The 18,166-nt window shown below is 47.7% G+C and overlaps 2 protein-coding genes across 2 annotated transcripts in view; one reads left to right on the top strand and one right to left on the bottom strand.

Annotated features, from left to right (window-relative positions):
• The first annotated feature begins 6,788 nt into the window (after positions 1 to 6,788).
• Positions 6,789 to 18,166, top strand: part of LOC121596060 (class E basic helix-loop-helix protein 23) — a 63,756-nt gene continuing 52,378 nt past the window's right edge. Inside the window, exons 1-2 of the mRNA XM_041920663.1 lie at positions 6,789 to 8,014; positions 8,122 to 8,556. The gene's annotated coding sequence lies outside the window, so the exon portion shown is untranslated. The remainder of the gene's footprint in view (positions 8,015 to 8,121; positions 8,557 to 18,166) is intronic.
• On the bottom strand, positions 9,335 to 13,151 carry LOC121596058 (E3 SUMO-protein ligase ZBED1-like). Its single transcript, XM_041920660.1, has 5 exons — positions 12,763 to 13,151; positions 12,412 to 12,669; positions 11,914 to 12,213; positions 11,548 to 11,826; positions 9,335 to 11,382 (listed from the first exon to the last, which is right to left on the bottom strand). The coding sequence occupies exons 2-5, from the start codon at positions 12,662 to 12,664 to the stop codon at positions 9,446 to 9,448; spliced, it is 2,769 nt and encodes a 922-aa protein (XP_041776594.1). The 5' UTR covers positions 12,665 to 12,669; positions 12,763 to 13,151; the 3' UTR covers positions 9,335 to 9,445.

Below are 18,166 nucleotides of genomic sequence, written 5' to 3'. Positions count from 1 at the left end.
ATGGCTCTTTGGGTAATGGCCGTCAATTCCAATGGCGCAAACGTCCATTGTCCGAGGGATATGTGTGTGTGTGTGTGTGTGAGCGAGCTGCACATCCTGGTGACTTCGGGCAGGATTGGTTCGAGGCACTGGAAAGTGAACTGGAAAGATGTTGCTGGGATGGGATGAAAAACGACACCCGTGACAAGTCATTTCCCCGTTCCCATGGTTTGGTTTGGTTTGGTTCGCTGCTGTCCTGCAAGCGTTCCACAGCACACATCGAAACGAACGTCCCGGCAATACGGAGATCTCACTCCAAGTCTATCTTCTCGCCTCTCTTTCTATCATTCAAAGCACCTCCGAGCCTGCCGAAGTGAAATGGCAGTCTGCCCGCCGATTGGGGGACGAAATAGGCGAAAGTAGATAAACAATTTCCTTTTAAATCAAATCAAATTATTTCGCCCGCCGACATGCCGACAACGACAACCTTTTGTGTTTGTGGGGCTTGCGTGGCTGAAGGAACCGAGCGACATCAACGATCTCGCAACGACGCGTTCGCGGTGATGCCATTGATGATGAGGATGATGATGATGTTGATCAGCGTTACGCGAGTCTTAGGTGGATGGTACTAACGCGCGAGCAGTGTAGAGTAGTGATGTGCTCTCTGGAATACATCAAGGACTGGAATTGTCCGGAATCGGAGTCATCCGGAGTCGGAGTCGTCCGCAGACGACATCGATCGACTTCAGTCGACTCCGATTCCGATTGACTCCGACTCCGGACGTCTATGCCTCCAGACGACTTCGGACATCGCCGATGCCGGACGACTTCAACTTCGGACAATTGAAAATTCGGATGACTCTGGAAACGACATCGATTGACTTCAGTCCACACCGATTCTGGTTGACTCCGACTCCGGACGTCTCCAACTCCAGACGACTTCGGACAACTCCGACGTTGGACAGCTCCGACTACCAAAAATTAAGACTCCGGATGACTCCGGCTATAACTCCCTACGACTTCGTATGAGTACGACTCCGGTCGGAGTAGACGATTCTGAATAATGCTGGTCTGATGTACCTCACGGAGTCGCTTCCGCTAATTTCGGAGTCTGATAGGAGTTGACTCCAGACTAGTGATGTGCTGTATGGAGCGCACCCACGACTCCGATCCGACTCCGACTATTGTTAGCTCGATTCCGACTCCGGCAAAATGGAACCACTAGATCCGCTCGGAGTCGGAGTCGTCCGGAGTCGACCGGAGTCGTCCGGAGTCGACGACTCCCAATGACTCCGAACGACTCCGAACGACTCCGACTCCGAAGGACTCCGAACGACTCCGAACGACTCCGGACGACTCCGGACGACTCCGACTGCGAACGACTCCGGACGACTCTGAACGACTCCGGACGACTCCGAACGACTCCGAACGACTCCGACTCCTGGCGACTCCGGGCGACTCCGGACGACTCCGAACGACTCCGAACGACTCCGAACGACTCCGGACGACTCCGAACGACTCCGAACGACTCCGACTCCGGGCGACGCCGGGCGACTCCGGACGACTCCGAACGACTCCGACGACTCCGAACGACTCCGGACGACTCCGAACGACTCCGGACGACTCCGACTCCGGGCGACTCCGTACGACTCCGGACGATTCCGAACGACTCCGGATATTGCAGCGCGGACCTACCTTCCGGAGTCGATTCCGAATTTATCGGAGTCGGATCGAAGTCGACTCCGGATTTTTGCCAACTTTACCCATCACTACTCCAGACGTTGGCCAACTTTACCCATCCCTAGTGTAGAGCTTCGCGTATCGGTGGGGATGGAAAATGAATTTATGCATACCATTTTATACCCCTCCCTACACTCCCCAAATCTGGGTGGGATGAAGAACCGCAAGATTCCATGTCATGACAAGGTCTTTTTTTCGTAGTCGCTCCGTCCTTTCGATTGGTCGCACCAGAACGCACCCGGGGAAAAGCGTAGCTTTAATGAAACGCTTTTCAAATTGCCGCAGCGTTGGAAGAAGAAGCGTACTGATCCGATTGGAAGTCGATCTCTTTGTTCGCTGAGTTGTGGCGCGTTCACTAAAAACCACAAGCCTTGGACGCGATTAATCCTTTCACCGTGTGCAGGAGGATAATAGCATTTGAGGGAGTAGATCGAGATAAAAGGAAGCCCCAGGGGTGGGGGGGGGGCAAAAAGAAACGCGCCACGAAGATACGCGACAGATTTTTCTGATTTTTCTTTGTCCCCCGTTTTTGCTGCTTTCCCTTTTGGAAACAAAACAAAAACAAGCAAAGGCCGGCAAAGTGGTGTTAAATTTCTTATTCCCTATCAACGGTCGTGATGCTGCTCGCATTTGTGCCATTTCCCAGCCGTTTGGGAGTTTGTGTAAGGTGGTACCGAAAGCAACACAAAACCGCACACCGCCACCCTGGTGAGTAAGATTTATACTGTCGTATATCATCATTATGGGCGAATTTGTCATCAGGCCGGTGAAAAACCAAAACAAAACGACAGGGGCGAGAGAGCGAGCGAAAAAAAAGAAGGGGTAAACAGAAACCACAAGCCTCCTGGTGTGGCCATACACCCGCCTCGAACCTGTGCGGTTGTAAGAAAGGCGCGTTGTTGCTTGGGAAGACTTCCCAGATTTTCCCTTTATTGTGCTGCAAATAAAGAGGGGAAAGCAGCGCGATTAGACACAGATTCTTGTGTGGTGGATGGTCGGTAATGGTCGAAGGCTTGCCAGTTTTTCTCACTCGCGCGATGTAGTTTCCATTGTGATAGTGGAACGGCGTGAGCGTTGAGCTGAAGTGTATTGTGTTTTAGTAAAATGGACGTTAATGTAGCATGAGTTGTTATTTATTGATCGCTGTCTGCTTAAGCTGTCTTAAGTTTTGGATTCAAAATTTGAAGCCGATTGGAAAGAAGTACAAATACACCAATCGGAAAACAGAACTTGAAAAAACGTTGGTTTTAACCATTTTCTACACGTTTTGTCTGAACAATTGCATAACTGCAGGCTTTTAGTGCTTGATGATCGCCTGCAGGTATGCAATTGCTTTATATGCGGACTATGCTACATGAAACGAGATACTTTGTGGAAAATGGTGGGAGCTCATAATTCTACCAGAAATTAACATGTTTCAAGTAAAACTGGGAGTCGTTTTATCTTTTAATTTTTTTTTTGCCACTTGCTTCGTCCACGATGTAGGCTGTTCACACGTATTTATCATTGAAATTATGTGCTTTTTAGTTCACGATAGTTGCAGTAAATTGAACTAAGCAATATAGCAATAAAGTCTTTACTTTTGTGTATTATAATTAACAAAAAAATAGTTGAAACCATGCAAGAGAGAAATACGTAAAAAAGACATAAACTAAATATCTTGCATAACTTTAGGCGCTTCCAAAAATTTTTATTTGGTAAGGAATATACAAAACGGTTAAAAAAATAATCAAAAAATGGTAAAATAATACAATTAAAAAAGCAATACAACAACAAAAATACGATGAATTATGAATAACAAAGAAGATATACCATTTAATGGTAACAAAAAACAATCCCTTTCAACATTACCTACATTTGGGAGCTGCAACCCGTATTATCGCTGCTTCGTTTCGCTGCCCCATAAAAAGTTCTGCAAATGGAAAACACTGTTAACATAAAATTATGCATTTACCCTCACCAAACGAAACGAGCCAGGCCGACCAGAAAGCAAACACGCGTTCGGCACTATTGGCCCTTTCCTGCACAGCCATTGCCCGGCTGATGAGACATGCATTACCAGATTGACAAGAAAACTTTGCTGCAGATGCTGCTCTGGCCGCGCGGGTCCCATGAACGTAGACGGATTACGATAATCCTTGCCTTCAATCGAACAACGGCCGGCAGCACTGTCCTCCAATTATGCTTTTCCTTTTCCAGCACCCTTTTTCCGTTTTTCGCCATTAGTCCGCTGTCCGTTTCGCGGTCAGCGCGGCGAAAGAAACGCCTCACAATGGTGCACAATTTCATTACTACGCACGAACAATCGCAAAGCTCCATTCCGGGATAATCCGCTCGTAACGAGAATGAGGGCCAGGCTGAACGCATACCCACCCATGCTCGATGTGCGCCTTAACGAAGGCAGCGCAAAACTTTTACAACATCTCGTTTCTGTGCACAATAAAACACAAGTAAGCGGACCGAAGGAAAAAAAAACACACGCACACAGAACGTTTCAGTGCCCACGTACAGTTTTCTCTCTTCATGTAATGTTTTTGTTATCCTTTCAGTCGATTTTTTTTTCTCTCTCTTCTGTTCGTCCTGTTCCCGCCTAACCATTTCCAAAAACGGAGGAGGCTTTATTTCGCTGCTCTACAAAAGGACATGTTTGTCCTGAAGCTACCGTGCAGGGGGGGCAGGGGAACAAAATCTTCCCCCAGCGAAGCACCATAAGTAGCGGAACAAAGTTTGTTATGCTAGGCTGTTGTAGTGTAGGTTTTGTTTGCGTGTTTTCCTTAACCAACTGCACGCCACTCGCCCCTTCCTGAGCTCAATGTCCCGGATGCTGGACGCGCCGGGCATTTCCGGCGAGGACTATAAAAGTGTCATAAAAGTGGGCCAGAAGAAGATGAGGCGGAAGGCAAGTCCATAAACCGTTCCTCTCTCAGCATTTCTCCTCTTCAAGCTGACAGCTGTAGTTCCGTTCCAATCAGTCGCCTATTTGTTCTGCTCCGGGAGCGATGATGCTAACGGTAGTGGTCATAAATATTGGCCCAAAAGAAAAAGTTGTTACGAAACATCGCGGCAGGTGTTTGGGCTGTTTAGACGGAGCGCAAACATCGTCAATGCGGAGTGGGAAGGGGCAACAAACCGAAAAGGTGTAAAATAGATAAAGATTGACACGGAAAGGCTTGCAGGAAGCAAGGGGGTCAAAATGAAGTTGTAAACAATAAGCTGACATGAAAACTTCAATAGAGAGACGGAGAAATGAGTTTATGCAATGATAATCAATGTAAAATATGAATTTTCGCAATGGGAATAAAATGCAAATTTAAAAAGGAATTATTTAATACATACATTAAAAAAATTACTACACACTTGAAAAGGAAAAGCGAAAAGAAACATCAAAAGTGCGAACTAACCGAAGGTTAGCAAAATAATTAGTTAAATAGGGGGAAAAATGAAACAAAAAGAGTAAAGTAAAATAAAAACTTAAAATAAAAGAACATGAAAAGAGTGTTTCTTTGAAAATGAAAGATGGCATCAAAAGAGAAAATCTATTAAAATAAAATAACAGAATAGACAAAAGAATAAAAATAATAAAAAAATTCACAATATTTAATTTAAAAAAATCAAATATAATGTAACGAATTGAAAAACAAAAGCCAAAAAGAAAATTTACTACATAAAAGACAAATGAAAAACCAAATAAACGTCTACTGAAAGCAATAGCTTCCATCAACAATCAAATATGTGGTCTCAAGTAGTGTTCCTACTGTTCCTTGCAGTTGATTAACTCACCATCTTGCCACTCGGAAGGCCTTCCTAATATATGGTGTCCGATGGGATGCTGCGGTCTACTATACTTCACGCCATGTGGTGCCTTTGATTTGATGGCCTTTTTCCCTACAAAAAAAGGAAGCCCCAAACAATAAACTAAGACACTCAGCAGGAAGACGACGCAGAAGACGCCAATCCAACAACAACAACAACAGCAAACAGAAAAAAATCATCATCTGGCGAGGAAAATCATCTCCACACGTGAAACCAGACACCTACCGAGCTGGGGGTTCGTCACGCTCGCCTAGCGTCACGCCGCACAGGGTACCGCCATTTCTTCCACTGCATTTAATGGTCCATTTGGCTGCTTGGCGAGAGGGGAAGAGAAGATGGAAGGGTGCTGCAACGACGGGATGGGATGGAAAGTGAATGATGGCAGTTCGTTATCGGGTGTGCGGGAAAACTTCCAGTGACCAAACAGTCATTAAGTGGCCAGCCCCTCCTCCCCCCCCCCCCACCAAGTCCCCCCTCCCCCCAATACCCGCTGATCCAAGGGAGTAACTGCCCGGGCGGCGGGCATCCTTTCCGTAAGAAGTTTCACTCGAAAGCACACTACCACAACACTTTACCCGGCTGTCATCGTGCGCGTCTCTCCCGAACCCCGGGGGCTGGATTTGGGGTTGTTTGTCTTCCTACGGGTTACGCCCGTGGTGCGGTAACCATATTTTGTGGTTTGGCTAAAGTAAATGAGGTGTGACTTTGATGTGATGAAGATTAATCGTAAGGAACCATTTGCGAACACACTACCAGGACACCATTTTGATTACCGACCACCCCACACACACACACACACGTACAGTGGAAGTGCAGTGCAGGTCCCTCTTCCCAACGGCACCCGGTTCCGGTTGATGGCGCAGTTTGGCGTAGCGTCGGCCGAGTGTGCTGCCATCCGGTACGCATGATAAAACAATACTTTCGGTGACCACCAACGGTGTGGCCGGCGAGCCTGCCCCGGGAGCGATAAAACCCTGACATTCTTTCCAGCACGCTCTCGGGGTAATGTGAAACCACCACGGCCGCCAGTCGACCGGAAATCTAAATGGATGTCATAAACTCGACGACTCGAAGTAATGCTTTTACTTTTGGAAGAAAAGGGAAGTAGTTTTGTACGATTCTGGGATATTGTAGGCAATTTTGAGAAAGAGTTTTGCGCGTTTTTGAAGAAATCATTTTGATTTCAGAACTCAAAGTATGCTGCTTTGGTAATATCACAGCAAGCCAGGAGCTTTTTGTTTGCGTGGAAACCCCTTTCATCGCTCGCATCGTCCCTTGTTTGTGCAGTTTCTCCCGCAACGACCGATATTAATACTTGGCAGTACGCATCTTCATCAAACAAGCATCAATATTGCCCAAACAACCATCATGGCGACGGCAAGCTGCATAAATCATCGTCCTGCAAGTCCTCTTCGTCGGTGGGATGGAAATCCTGCTGCCAGCCCGCATAGTAACCCGCGCATCTGACATCTATCAAAGTAGATTGCAATCTTTGTTCGTGAGGGGAAGTGGGGGGGGGGGGGATGGGGTACCCCGAAAGGGTCCGATTACATCGCAGCAAGCGCGCAGTACACATTCTTCCATCCAGTGTTCGGTCTCGGTTCTCGGTCGCTCTGTTTGATTTGAGTATTATTAATTTCCCATCATAATGCCCCGAAGGCGCCCGAATGCCAGTGTAGAGTTCTCGGCAGTAATCCCGTACCAGTGATGGGGAAGACCACGGTGAGTGCTGGGGTGTGTGGTGGAGTGAAGAGATTACAATTTGTTTCGTCGGAATTTTTGCCAAATTTCCCTGGAGCCATATCCGCATGGTGGTGGTCCGGACGAGCCCAGACGAATGGCGTAAGCTTTCACCGCGCGTAACCCATCCAAGTCATCCCCTTCCAACGTTTCGGGACGCCCGGGCTACTCTGTATCTGAAGACGTGCTTGTGTGTATGTGTGGTTGGTTGTGTCGAAAGAACGGTAGCCCAAATCTTGGACAGCAATCGTGAAGTGGCATCGGCATTTTGGGCGTAGATGGAGTCGTGGACAGGGGGAACCATCCTGAAGAACTCCCCGAGGCCCTTACTTTGGCAAGTTAGTGTATTCCAGAAATATTCCACCGACGTGCCTGCAGCAGTTGTGTTGAGTCGCAGCGACAAAACCCGCCACATCCCGCCGTGCCGGTTTTGGAGATTTGTTCTTCGAAGTGGAGCTCAAGTTGTCCCGAAACTGTCAGTGCAGACCTGGCAGACTGGTGGGACCATTGTCTCGGTCCTGCCCGGCTCAAGCGATTTCGGATGACATACTTTCGAGCGTCTCGACCTCACGTTTCGTGCGTTGCTGAGCGTTCAAGTGCTCCGGCGAGAAAACGGTCGGCCCTTGTCGTTTGCCAAGGCGTCATCAGGAGGTACAGAGTTCGGTTTCGGGATGTGTACCGAGCGTAACCAAAAAAAAAATATTACCACACAAAAAAGAACAGTTCCTATTGAAAACACACTGTAAGTACACAGGGGCGACACCACTGTCCAGGGGAAACGTAATGATTCCTCGAGGACTTGCCTCCCTCTTCCTATCATAACGCGCCTCGCCGATTCTATCGTTTCAGCCAACATCCAGCAGCCTGCCAAGTCGTAAGAGTCGCAAGAAAACTAATCAGCATAGTTTCCTAGATGCTCCCCGTTGCTCGCTGCACAAGGGCCAGCGCATACGGGCAGGAAACACGATACTTTTCTTGTTTGCCCCGTGGTGCAACTACCACTTCCGCTGTCGCGTCGCAAGTATGAGCAGGGACGTGATGGCCCAGAAATGTCATTAAAATCACGTTTCTGGTACAAATTTGCCCCCGAACCCCCCGAAAAGTGGGACGCACCTTTGCCTCTCGCCCCGACGGCTAACGAGTGGTGAATAGATATTACTTCCCTGTCAAGCGTGCCCACCGAAGACCTGGCGGTGCTATTTTTGAACGTGAATCATCATCACCCGTTTTGCGAATGCCTTGTTATGGAAAAAATATGGCGGAATACCGGGAACAAAGAAAAAGGTAAGCACGTGTGCTACTACTGTTTTCCAACCATTTAGGACATACTTCCCAAAGCGTAACGTAGCGAAGAAAGTATGTGTGCGCCAAGTGCGTTGTAATATTATAGCTTCATAAGCGTCCCAAAAGATCTGAAAAAAAAATCCAGATAACGATTCATTTTCCATTAGTTTATACACCAGCAACCCTCTCAATCCATCTTCACATTGAGACTGCGCTAAACTTTCCACTTTATCTCCACGGCACAGCCCGACATAGCATAAGGATAGCACAAACTTATTTGTAAAGCATTTTATATCGCATTCCATCCAGGCGATTTTCACCCAGTGCGCTCTTGCTGCCGAACTAACCCTTTTTTACAGTGATTTTGGGTGGTTTTGATGCATGAGGGTTAAAACGGTTAAAGAGAGGAACTTTATGCGCCGTCGACGGTCGTAAAGCAAGCGACAGGATGATGTGCTTCTCGTATTAAAGGGAGCACTATATACAGTTCTGAAGGGCAATCTTGGCAATGTACCGTGCACGATGGCGGGTACTGTAGCCGATTTGGGATCAAAGTTGCGGGACGAACGTCGCTCCGTACGTGACTAACATAAATGTTGGATTGCTGGTGTTCATTTGCGTGCCGAGGACGAAGACTCGAACTTTGAAACTTTGTGATTCGTTTTGGGCAGCAAGTTTCAGGGTGGATCTTGGGCTAAGCTCTCTCCGATCAGAATGATTGGGGCATCATTTTGGAGAAGTATTACGATAAGGCTATGGAGATATGGAATAATAACGATTGCAATGTAAAGTCTGGTTTTGATAGCTTCGTCAGTATTTATTCTAAAAATTCATTCTTAAACAATTCTAAAAATCATCATCATCTTAGGGAAACATACCACCTCACTGCTCAATCGTCCCCTACATCAGCCTGGTAGCGGTGGTGATTGTATTTTAAAAACACCATCTGCTGGATTCGCTTCGGCAGCAGCCGGTTCTTACGCTCCCGACACTCTACCTCCGCCTTTGCACAGCACCCGCTTGCCGAAACGCATGCAGCCGGTGTGCAAAGCCTTTTGCTGGCCAGTTTGTACAGGTTCGGATAGAAGTGCTTGTTACGTTCCCACCACTCCAGCGGGTCCCCCTTGCGCTGCAAATGTTTCGCCTTCAGGTAGTAGTCCAGCTCGTACTGGGCGCTTACCTTTAGCGCCGATCCATCGTGCTTGCTGTGTTTGTGCGTTTCGAACAGTTGATACAGTGCCTCTTCAGTGGTGCGCGACTGTTCCGTTTCCGATTCCTTATCTAGCTCCATCGGTAGGCCACCTTCGCCACCGTCCGACTGCAGGGCAGCAATCTCCTCGACGATGTTTTCGTACGTCTTTTGCAAACACTCTTCGTCCTGCATGAAGCCTTCGGCCTTGTAGCGGGGATCGAGCATGACGGCCTGCGTTAGCAGTGGGCTGCTGCGCACGTATGCGCAACACTCCCGGATACTGTCGCGTAGCGTCGCGGCCAGTGCGGAAACATCCATCAGGACGTTCTGCTCCACCGCCATCCCTTCCAGCCGATGAACGAGCAGCTGGTACAGCACGCACGGTTTGGAAATGGTGACCAGCTTGTCGGCCGACACTTCGTGCATTGCGGTAGCGAGCTCCTGCAGCACCCGGCTCGACTGCTCGATCATGAGCCAATCTTTACCCTCCAGCTTGCACGCAATGTTTAGCTCAGCCGAGCAGGCCAAGATCGCTTCCTTGCACGCCACAAACCGACCGAGCATGTCCAGCGTGCTGTGCCAGTCGTTTGGTACGTCCAGCTTTAGGGTCGTAACGCGTGCGCAGTTTTCGGTACCCTCCACCACTTCGCGTGCTTTCGCACTGCTGCGGATCTGCGCCACCACGTGCCGCACTTCGTCTAGTGTGCCTTGTATGGTGCTGTTCAATGTCAGCATTACGATCGGATCGATCGAATGCGCGAAGCACGCGACGTGGGGAATATTGAGCGTTTCTACTGCCTGCGTCATGCTGGCGTCATCGTTATCCGTTACGATCGAAAGCACCCTGCCGTCAATTTCGAACAGCTTCATCACTTCGCCCAGCTGTGCTGCCACGTTCTCTCCCCCGTGGCTCGGTGTGCAGCGCGCAAAATCCAGCAGCGCATTCGACAGCTGCCCATTCTGATCGATAAAATAGGCCGTAACGCTTAGCACCGATTCGTGGTTGACGCTGGTCGCCGAATTAACGCCCAGCGAAATGGCCCGCGCCGTCGCTAGCTCAGCTTTCACACGGCTCTGCACCTTGCCGTACACCTGCGGCAGCCAGACCCGTTTGAAGGTAAACTTGCTGCACATTTCAAACTCCCGGTGGCTGTACTGCTTGAACAGCGCTTGAAATGCTTCCTCCTCTACCATCGCGAACGTATGATTGCCGCGGCAAATCATCAGCAAAATGCTCTCGTGCATTTTTGCCAGCCTGGCTTCGGTGAGCGGTTTTAGAGCGGGCTGCTGCTGCTGCTGCTCGCTGTCGCTCGACTCACCCGGAGAGGCTGACACAAACGGCTTGACCGTGAATGGTGGCCGTTCCGTGTCGTCCGCACTGTCGCGATGGCGCTGCGGTGGCGTTGGCAGTGTGACGTGATGAATCCGCGTCATTTCCTGCTTACCGAGCGTCAGCGTGGGATGCTGGCGAAGGATGTGCTTCCGCAGGTTCGACGTCGTGCCGGCATAGGTGAGCACTCTCAGGCAGATGCGACACTTGGCCGTTGTGCCACTGCGATCGAAATGGTTCCAAACGCTGGACGTTGGTTTCGGCCTGTTTCTGGGCTGTAGGCCCACTGCCGGTAGGATTGAATCTGAAGGATGAAATAAGAAAGAGGAAAACAAATGCAATCATGAATAGGTTGATTTTTTAATGAAGCCCTTCAAGTGTGAGCCTACACAAAGAGAAGGCTCCTGACAAACTTCCCCAGATGAACGATAAATGAAGACATACAACATGCATTTATCATTCGACGTACCTTCATCGAAGTAATCGTTCAGCGGTGTTGGTGATTGTGGTAATTTCACCTTACGCTCCAGGCTCTGCCTTTTCTTGGCCGGACGGCTCTGAACCGTTACCATCGGATGCTTACGTGTCAAATGTTTCTTCAGATTGGACGTGCTGCCAGCCGAAAACGCTATGCTTCTGTAGCAATAGTGACACGTTGCCATCGTACCGTCCCGATCGTAGTGGTTCCAAATGTCCGCGTACGTTTTGCCGCCCGGCGTCGCTTGCTCCTTCTTGGGGACAACTATTCCTGGGAGAGATTAATTTAAAATAAAAATCAATTTTACCCTTGAGCATGAGCATGAGATCTTTTAAATAGCACGTTCGACGACCCTACCTTCGATGCCTTCCGACCATTGCGATGGTGACGAAGGATCGTCTTCCCCCTGCTCTCCTGCCAGCTCATCGCCCGGCGTTGGTTCGGGATCGAGCGAAGCATCCGGATGTTTGCGGATCAAATGTTTCTTCAGGTTCGACGTCGACCCGTGCGAATACGATATAACCCTAGGGCAATGGTGACACTTGGCCGTCGATCCGTCGCGATCGTAATGTTTCCAAACGCTCGACACCAGCTGCTGGGGTTTCGGTTTCGTTTCCACTTGCGGCATTACGCACTCTACCTTTGGTATTAGTATGCCTGAAAGGAACACAAAAAATGCTATTTTAAACATTTACACCCTACAGAACGGATGAGAAAGAAAGCCCGTGTGTTCCCTTCTAAAGTTCTTCTGCATCATCATTTTCACTTTTTTTTACCACCGAACGTTTTCCCATAGTGGCATGGCACCTTCCGAGTACATCCGGATACAAGCTCGCCACCCGATTCCCAACCTACCTTCGATGCCGTCGTCCCACGTCTGCTCCCCGTTGGTCTCCTCGGGCGGTGAGGACGGTTCGCTCTCCGCCACCTCGGCGTACATTTCCTCCAGCGGATCCGTCGGATGTTTGCGGGCGAGATGCCGCTTCAGGTTGGCCGTCGAACCGGTCGAGAAGGAGAACGTATTTTGGCAGAATTGGCATTTCGCTCGGTCGCCTAGGCGCTCGAAATGTTTCCAAACGCTGGATATAAAACGAGACGGCTTGCTCATGATTGCTAGCGCCGGAAATGGCGGGAGAAAATAACAACACACAGTCAACATCGGTTCTAGCGAGAAGTGATAATTTTCAACTGAAATTAAAAGCTTACCTGGATTAAGATGTCGTAGAACCTGCCGAAAGATTGTATATTTCGAGCTGCAGTTTCTCAGAGTTTTGTTTAATGTTTGTGTAAATTAAGTTTAATTCAATTAGCAGCCAAACACACCCAATATTATTTCGATAAGCCGAGAGGCGCGACGCCGGCTTGCGTTGATCAACAAACCGGCCGATGACAGATCTTTCTCGCCCAAGATGGCTACAGGCGCGGCTCAAAGCAGCTGTACCGTCAAGGTGTATATGCACAGCGGCTGTATTATTTTGATGTGAATTACGTTTTTTATAGGTTTTTTGTTCTTACTTGCTCACACTACACGAAGCACTGGGAAAAGCTATTTATTAAATTTTCGTTCTACAAACCGCTCCGGACCTGCACTGTCTCCTGCACGGATCGATCCCGAATGAAGACTGTTCTCGCTGTTCCGTTGCACCTACTTGGCAGCTAACCTTGAATCCAGGAACGGTACAAAACGACACGTCATGCGATACAAATCCCCTGCGAGAGAGTGCGAACGAGAGAGAGAGAGAGGGAGAGAGAGAGCGAACGACTCAAGCGCACTGTACCGGTTCGGACCGGAACACGCATCGCTCGATGGGTACAAATTCCATCCCTCGCTCAACTCGCGTACCCGTGTACTCGTGTAGCGCTGTTATCGATTTTATGTGAGCAACCAAAAAAGAAACTGGAGCTGAGAGAGCACGTTACGGCAAATACGTTCCAGCCGGCTCGGTTCTCAGGTTTCAGTTTGTGCAAGGAAACCGGTTTGTGTACTCGTTCTTCTCTCGCTGTATTCGCATGCGCTTGGCTGGTATCGGTTTGCCAGCACGGGTACAAGCAATGGTGAAGCTCTCTTCCGTTACCATACCGTTTTTTCCCAGTAGGAATGGAACGCGTTCGGTCACGCGCTGATGCAGTGGAACGATGAAACAGGTTTTTGGAACTCATTTGGGGAACACACTGGGATCGGATGCGTACCCAAAACGGTACAAAACTTTTAGTTCAATTTATTTTGCTTAGTAAAGGTTTTTGATTCTTCTACCGTTGCTATGTGTTCTAGAACAATCTAATAAAAGTATTTTGCGGTGGAATATTAAAAGTTTTTTTTGTTCAATTTTTTTCATTGAATATTTGAATATTGAATTGAATTCAATATTTGAAGTGGTTCAAAATTTACACCATTTTTAATTTGCTTTCTTACAACATCAAAAAGCCAATTCTTTATTTGAGTTGAGTTTATTAGGAGTTGATCCTCTTAAATTAATCCTCTACAAAAAGCTACCGATAATGTTCGTACCAATTATTCTAATAAAAACAGGCCAGAATAACAAGGCCGATAGTCTGTTGGTCGTTTCGCATAAAACTACCCTCCTGTTTATCTGTACCCATACATTTCGGGAATCAGTTAGCACCAGGGACACAAATGATGTAGAAACAGGTATGTTTTCATTATTTTTACCATTAGGATGGAAATACGCTGTAACCGGGGTAATTTGGCAGCAGGTACTTATGGTTCATCATCTCTACTAATTCTTCTTCTTCTACTATTTGGCGTAACGTCGTCCTACGCAGACATGCCGGTCTATACAGGCTTTCGAGACTTAATTCATTACCACTTAGCCGGATAGTCAAATCCTTGCTGCGGGGGGACGGTCCATTCTGGGCTTGAACCCATGACGAGCATGATATTGAGTCGTTCGAGTTGAAAACTGTACCACGAGAGCGGTCGGTCCCGCCCCCTACTAATTATACTAATAATGAAAGTTTTAAATGAATCTTGTAGTTCGCATAGCGTCCTACGCGGACATGCCAGCCAATGCAGGCTTTCGAGACCGATTCAGCTTCGTACGAGTCTTCACCCCAGAGGTTCGAGACAATCGTTCATTCCGTTTAATTCGTTAAGGCCGTAACACATTTTTTGAAAAAAAAAAAAAAATACATTACCATACATTCTGTTTGAGATTGTCGCGTAAATACTTCCGTCCATTAGAGTTTCAGGATTAACATGCTGCGTCCATGTTGTTGTGCTAGTTCGATGCTGATTCAGTCAATTTTCTACCAGAAAGCTTTCCAGAATCCTCCACGATGTTTTCTAGCAAATCAGATTCTCGGAAGAAGTCAAACCGGCATCACTGCGACCAGGCTGAAACAACACACTCTCACAATCGAAGTTCTGGTGAAATCAGTTCAGGCCCTTTCGATCTTCCGAAACCCCTTTCGGTTCGAATGGTATGTCTCGGATCCACAAACGATTGCTTCGCCTGGAACCAAAAATCCGGCAAATAATTCCCCCTCCCTCCCCTCTTCTTCTCCTTCTCTCGATGCTTGCCTGCCTTATTACCGGCATGACCATTCCCGGCATCGGTAGCATGACCTTCCACCAAACTAAACAACGAAAAAGCGGCCAGGCTTAACGCTAAAAGCAATTTCCGGTAGAAATATCCATTTCGAGAGTTTCTGATGCTGTACGGTTGCCCAGGGACTATGGGACGATGGGTGGAGGGGGGGATTTTTGCAAAAACTTCAAACCACAAAGCTTAGCCCTTTTCCGGCTCCGGGCTGGGGAGCAAATTCATTCCGGTGTGCGGAGTACACTTTACACTCAGCGAATTGGGAGTTGGAGATGTGTTTTTTTCCCCATAAAGTGAACTGTTCAAATTCCGAAGCTAGGCTACCGATAGTTGTTTCTCTGTTTGCTAGACGAAAGTCAACTTTCAGCACATGTGAAAATGGGTATCGGATTTTTCACCCAATCTACTGGGCGGTTTGTTGCCCATTTCTTTACTCTCGGAAGGAACATTCAGTATTTGGAGGAAAACGATTCGGACCAGCACAAACAGCAGTCGGATCGTTGTGCTCAGATGTTGTTGTGGCTCTTGCTGGTTGTGGTAAGGACTGTTGAAATCGAGAATAGCATTTTCTTGCCGTACCTTGGCAAATGCCGCAACATCGAGCCATCATCATTACAGGACATTTCCCTCCCGTTTGATGTTGATGTTGTGGCGGTGAAATGAGCATGTTTCCGCTACCTGAGCTCTCTGTGCTGTAATGTGAAGATAATTGTACCATTTGTGCTTGTTCTTCCGGGCAAAACAAAAACCAACGAATGTTGAGCAACCGCCAGATTGCACAATTGGATAATGTTGTCTAATCGTAACAGAAATGGCACAAAAGTTTCAGCTTCTTATCCGTTTGCTCTGCCATTCAGCACTCTCACTTGCGCTCTTCAAGCCGATCAAAATGAGATTAAAGTGTGGATCGCACAGCATCTGGGCTGGGAAATAGCGCAGGAACTAGACTGAAATACATTTCCAAGATTAAATGAACACAAAGCAAAAGCAGTGGGAAAGCAGCGACATCCCTAACAAGCTCACCGAAGCGTCGTTTGATTGCATTTGTGTAACGAGTTCCCGGGGTCGAGAAGTTCGTACAACTTCTTGCCGTTTGCTGGAACGCCCAGAAAACCTGACTTGAGGTGCACGCGCTGCAAGCGCCACGAGTGGAAAGTTAAAAAAGAGTCTCGGAAGGGAGGTTTCTGACTCCTCCAGGGCAAAGATAAATCGCAACTATAATAAAGCAAACGTTCCCGTGCCCGTTTGCAGACGTAGATTCCGATTCTTTCGCGTAACTCACTTGACTTTCACTCAAGTCATTACGCTAAGACTTGATAGTACTAAGAAGAAGGTTTTTTTGTTGTGCGAGTTCTAGTTTCTGAAGCGAAGATTTTCATGCAAAATTGCTGAGAAACGATCCGCATGGAAGTTTGCAAATTAAACGACGATCATTTAATTATTCAAACAAAACAAAATAAAGAAGTGAGCGATGGAGAAACGCCAGGTATTGGCAAAGATCAACACACTCATTTGTCCAAGGCTAGTTGTTGGGTGAAAGTTTCTTGAAGATGCAGTAGAATCTCACTGGTTAGGATGTGGATGTGTACCAACTAGTGAATCTACACTCTATTATTGGGTGGTTTCATGGACGTCAATTGACGAAATTTCATAATGTTTGGTTTTTGACACTGAATTGCATCGCAAGGAATATGCTTCACAGCTATCATCCTTTAAATTGGGTATTTTCTCTTTAGCTTGCAAACAAACCAAATAATAAGGTTCCAACTTCCAAGTAGTCCAATTGAAACAAGCCCAACCATTACGTTTCTACTATATTCCATTTCTTCCGATTTTACTCTTCCGAAATCCATTAGCCCCGAACGAAGGCCACTAGGCTTTGGAGCGTCGCTTAAGTACCGATTGGGTTGAGTTGAGTTGAAACAACAGCGTGGTATGCTTGCCATTTCCATTTGGATGGTGCTGAAAGTTTCGATCTTTTCTTCTTTTGCCAAAATATCACAAAAGCCCTGCACAACGCCATCCAGGGCACTAACAGCGAGAGAAAAGAAAGAAACACCTCAGCGAAAGAGTGCCAAAAATTTGCATACCGAAAGGAGAGGTGATGAGTTGGGCGCAAAGCTCACTTTATAGTCCCCAATTGGTTACTTTACGATGTGTCAGCTATTTTGCCCTTTTCAGCTCAAACCACGCCGAAGAACAACCGCTGCCTGGAAGAAGTGCTCTTTGGGTGTTTTTCTTTCGGCGAACGCTTCCTGAGCACTGGTTTTCCTATTTTTGTGCTTGTTTTTTTGAGTGTTGTTCTGCATGCAAGATGGAGCCTTTTGCCTCGCGGACCCCTAGAGAGAAATGCAGTTCCTTTTTTGCCCTTTCGGGCTGATTCTTCGCCCTTCCCGTGTTGGTTGGTTGTAATAGAAAATTCCTCCAATGCGCCTGGATGCTAACAGGTCGTGCCGCGTGCAAATGTGGCGCTTGCAGCAGGCAGCTGTGCCAAAACCCACCCCTTGTGCATGGAAAATCGTTGTTGGGAAAACCACAACCGAAGGCCGATGCTGCCAGCCATTCCGCCCATCCCGCCAGAGTGCAAAATTCCACTTCAAAAAGATAATTTATGATAACAATATGGAAATTTAATTTTCGATAAGCATCATCACCTTTTCTTTACACATACGCGCCTGTGTGGGGGGCTTAGTGTATTATGGTTGGGTTGTGCAGCTCCTCCTGTGGGTCGGTGCGCAATCATATAGAGGCAAGTAGTGTGTGCATGAGCATACATGTACGTAGTGCGCTGCACAAAGGGGATTTTTCGGTGGAAAACTAGTCGTTTTTTCGTAACTTTTTCTGCCATCGTTCCTCGTTGGTTGGCTTCTTGTTGCTTGAACACCCACATGTGTATGGTGGTTTGTAGGTGGGCGGGATGGATGGGTGGCTTTTGTCGCTTCTGCCAAATCTGCTCCTCTTTGTATGCTGGGGATGCTCTACACGCCACTACACACACACCCAGCCACGTGGTACGAGCAACCCAGCACGTGGTGCAAGAGAGGCAG

Source organism: Anopheles merus, chromosome 3R (genome assembly GCF_017562075.2).
Source record: "Anopheles merus strain MAF chromosome 3R, AmerM5.1, whole genome shotgun sequence".
In the NCBI taxonomy this organism is placed as follows: Eukaryota; Metazoa; Arthropoda; class Insecta; order Diptera; family Culicidae; genus Anopheles; species Anopheles merus.
Note: the sequence above shows the minus strand (reverse complement) of the source record. Positions and strands in the feature narration are given on the sequence as shown.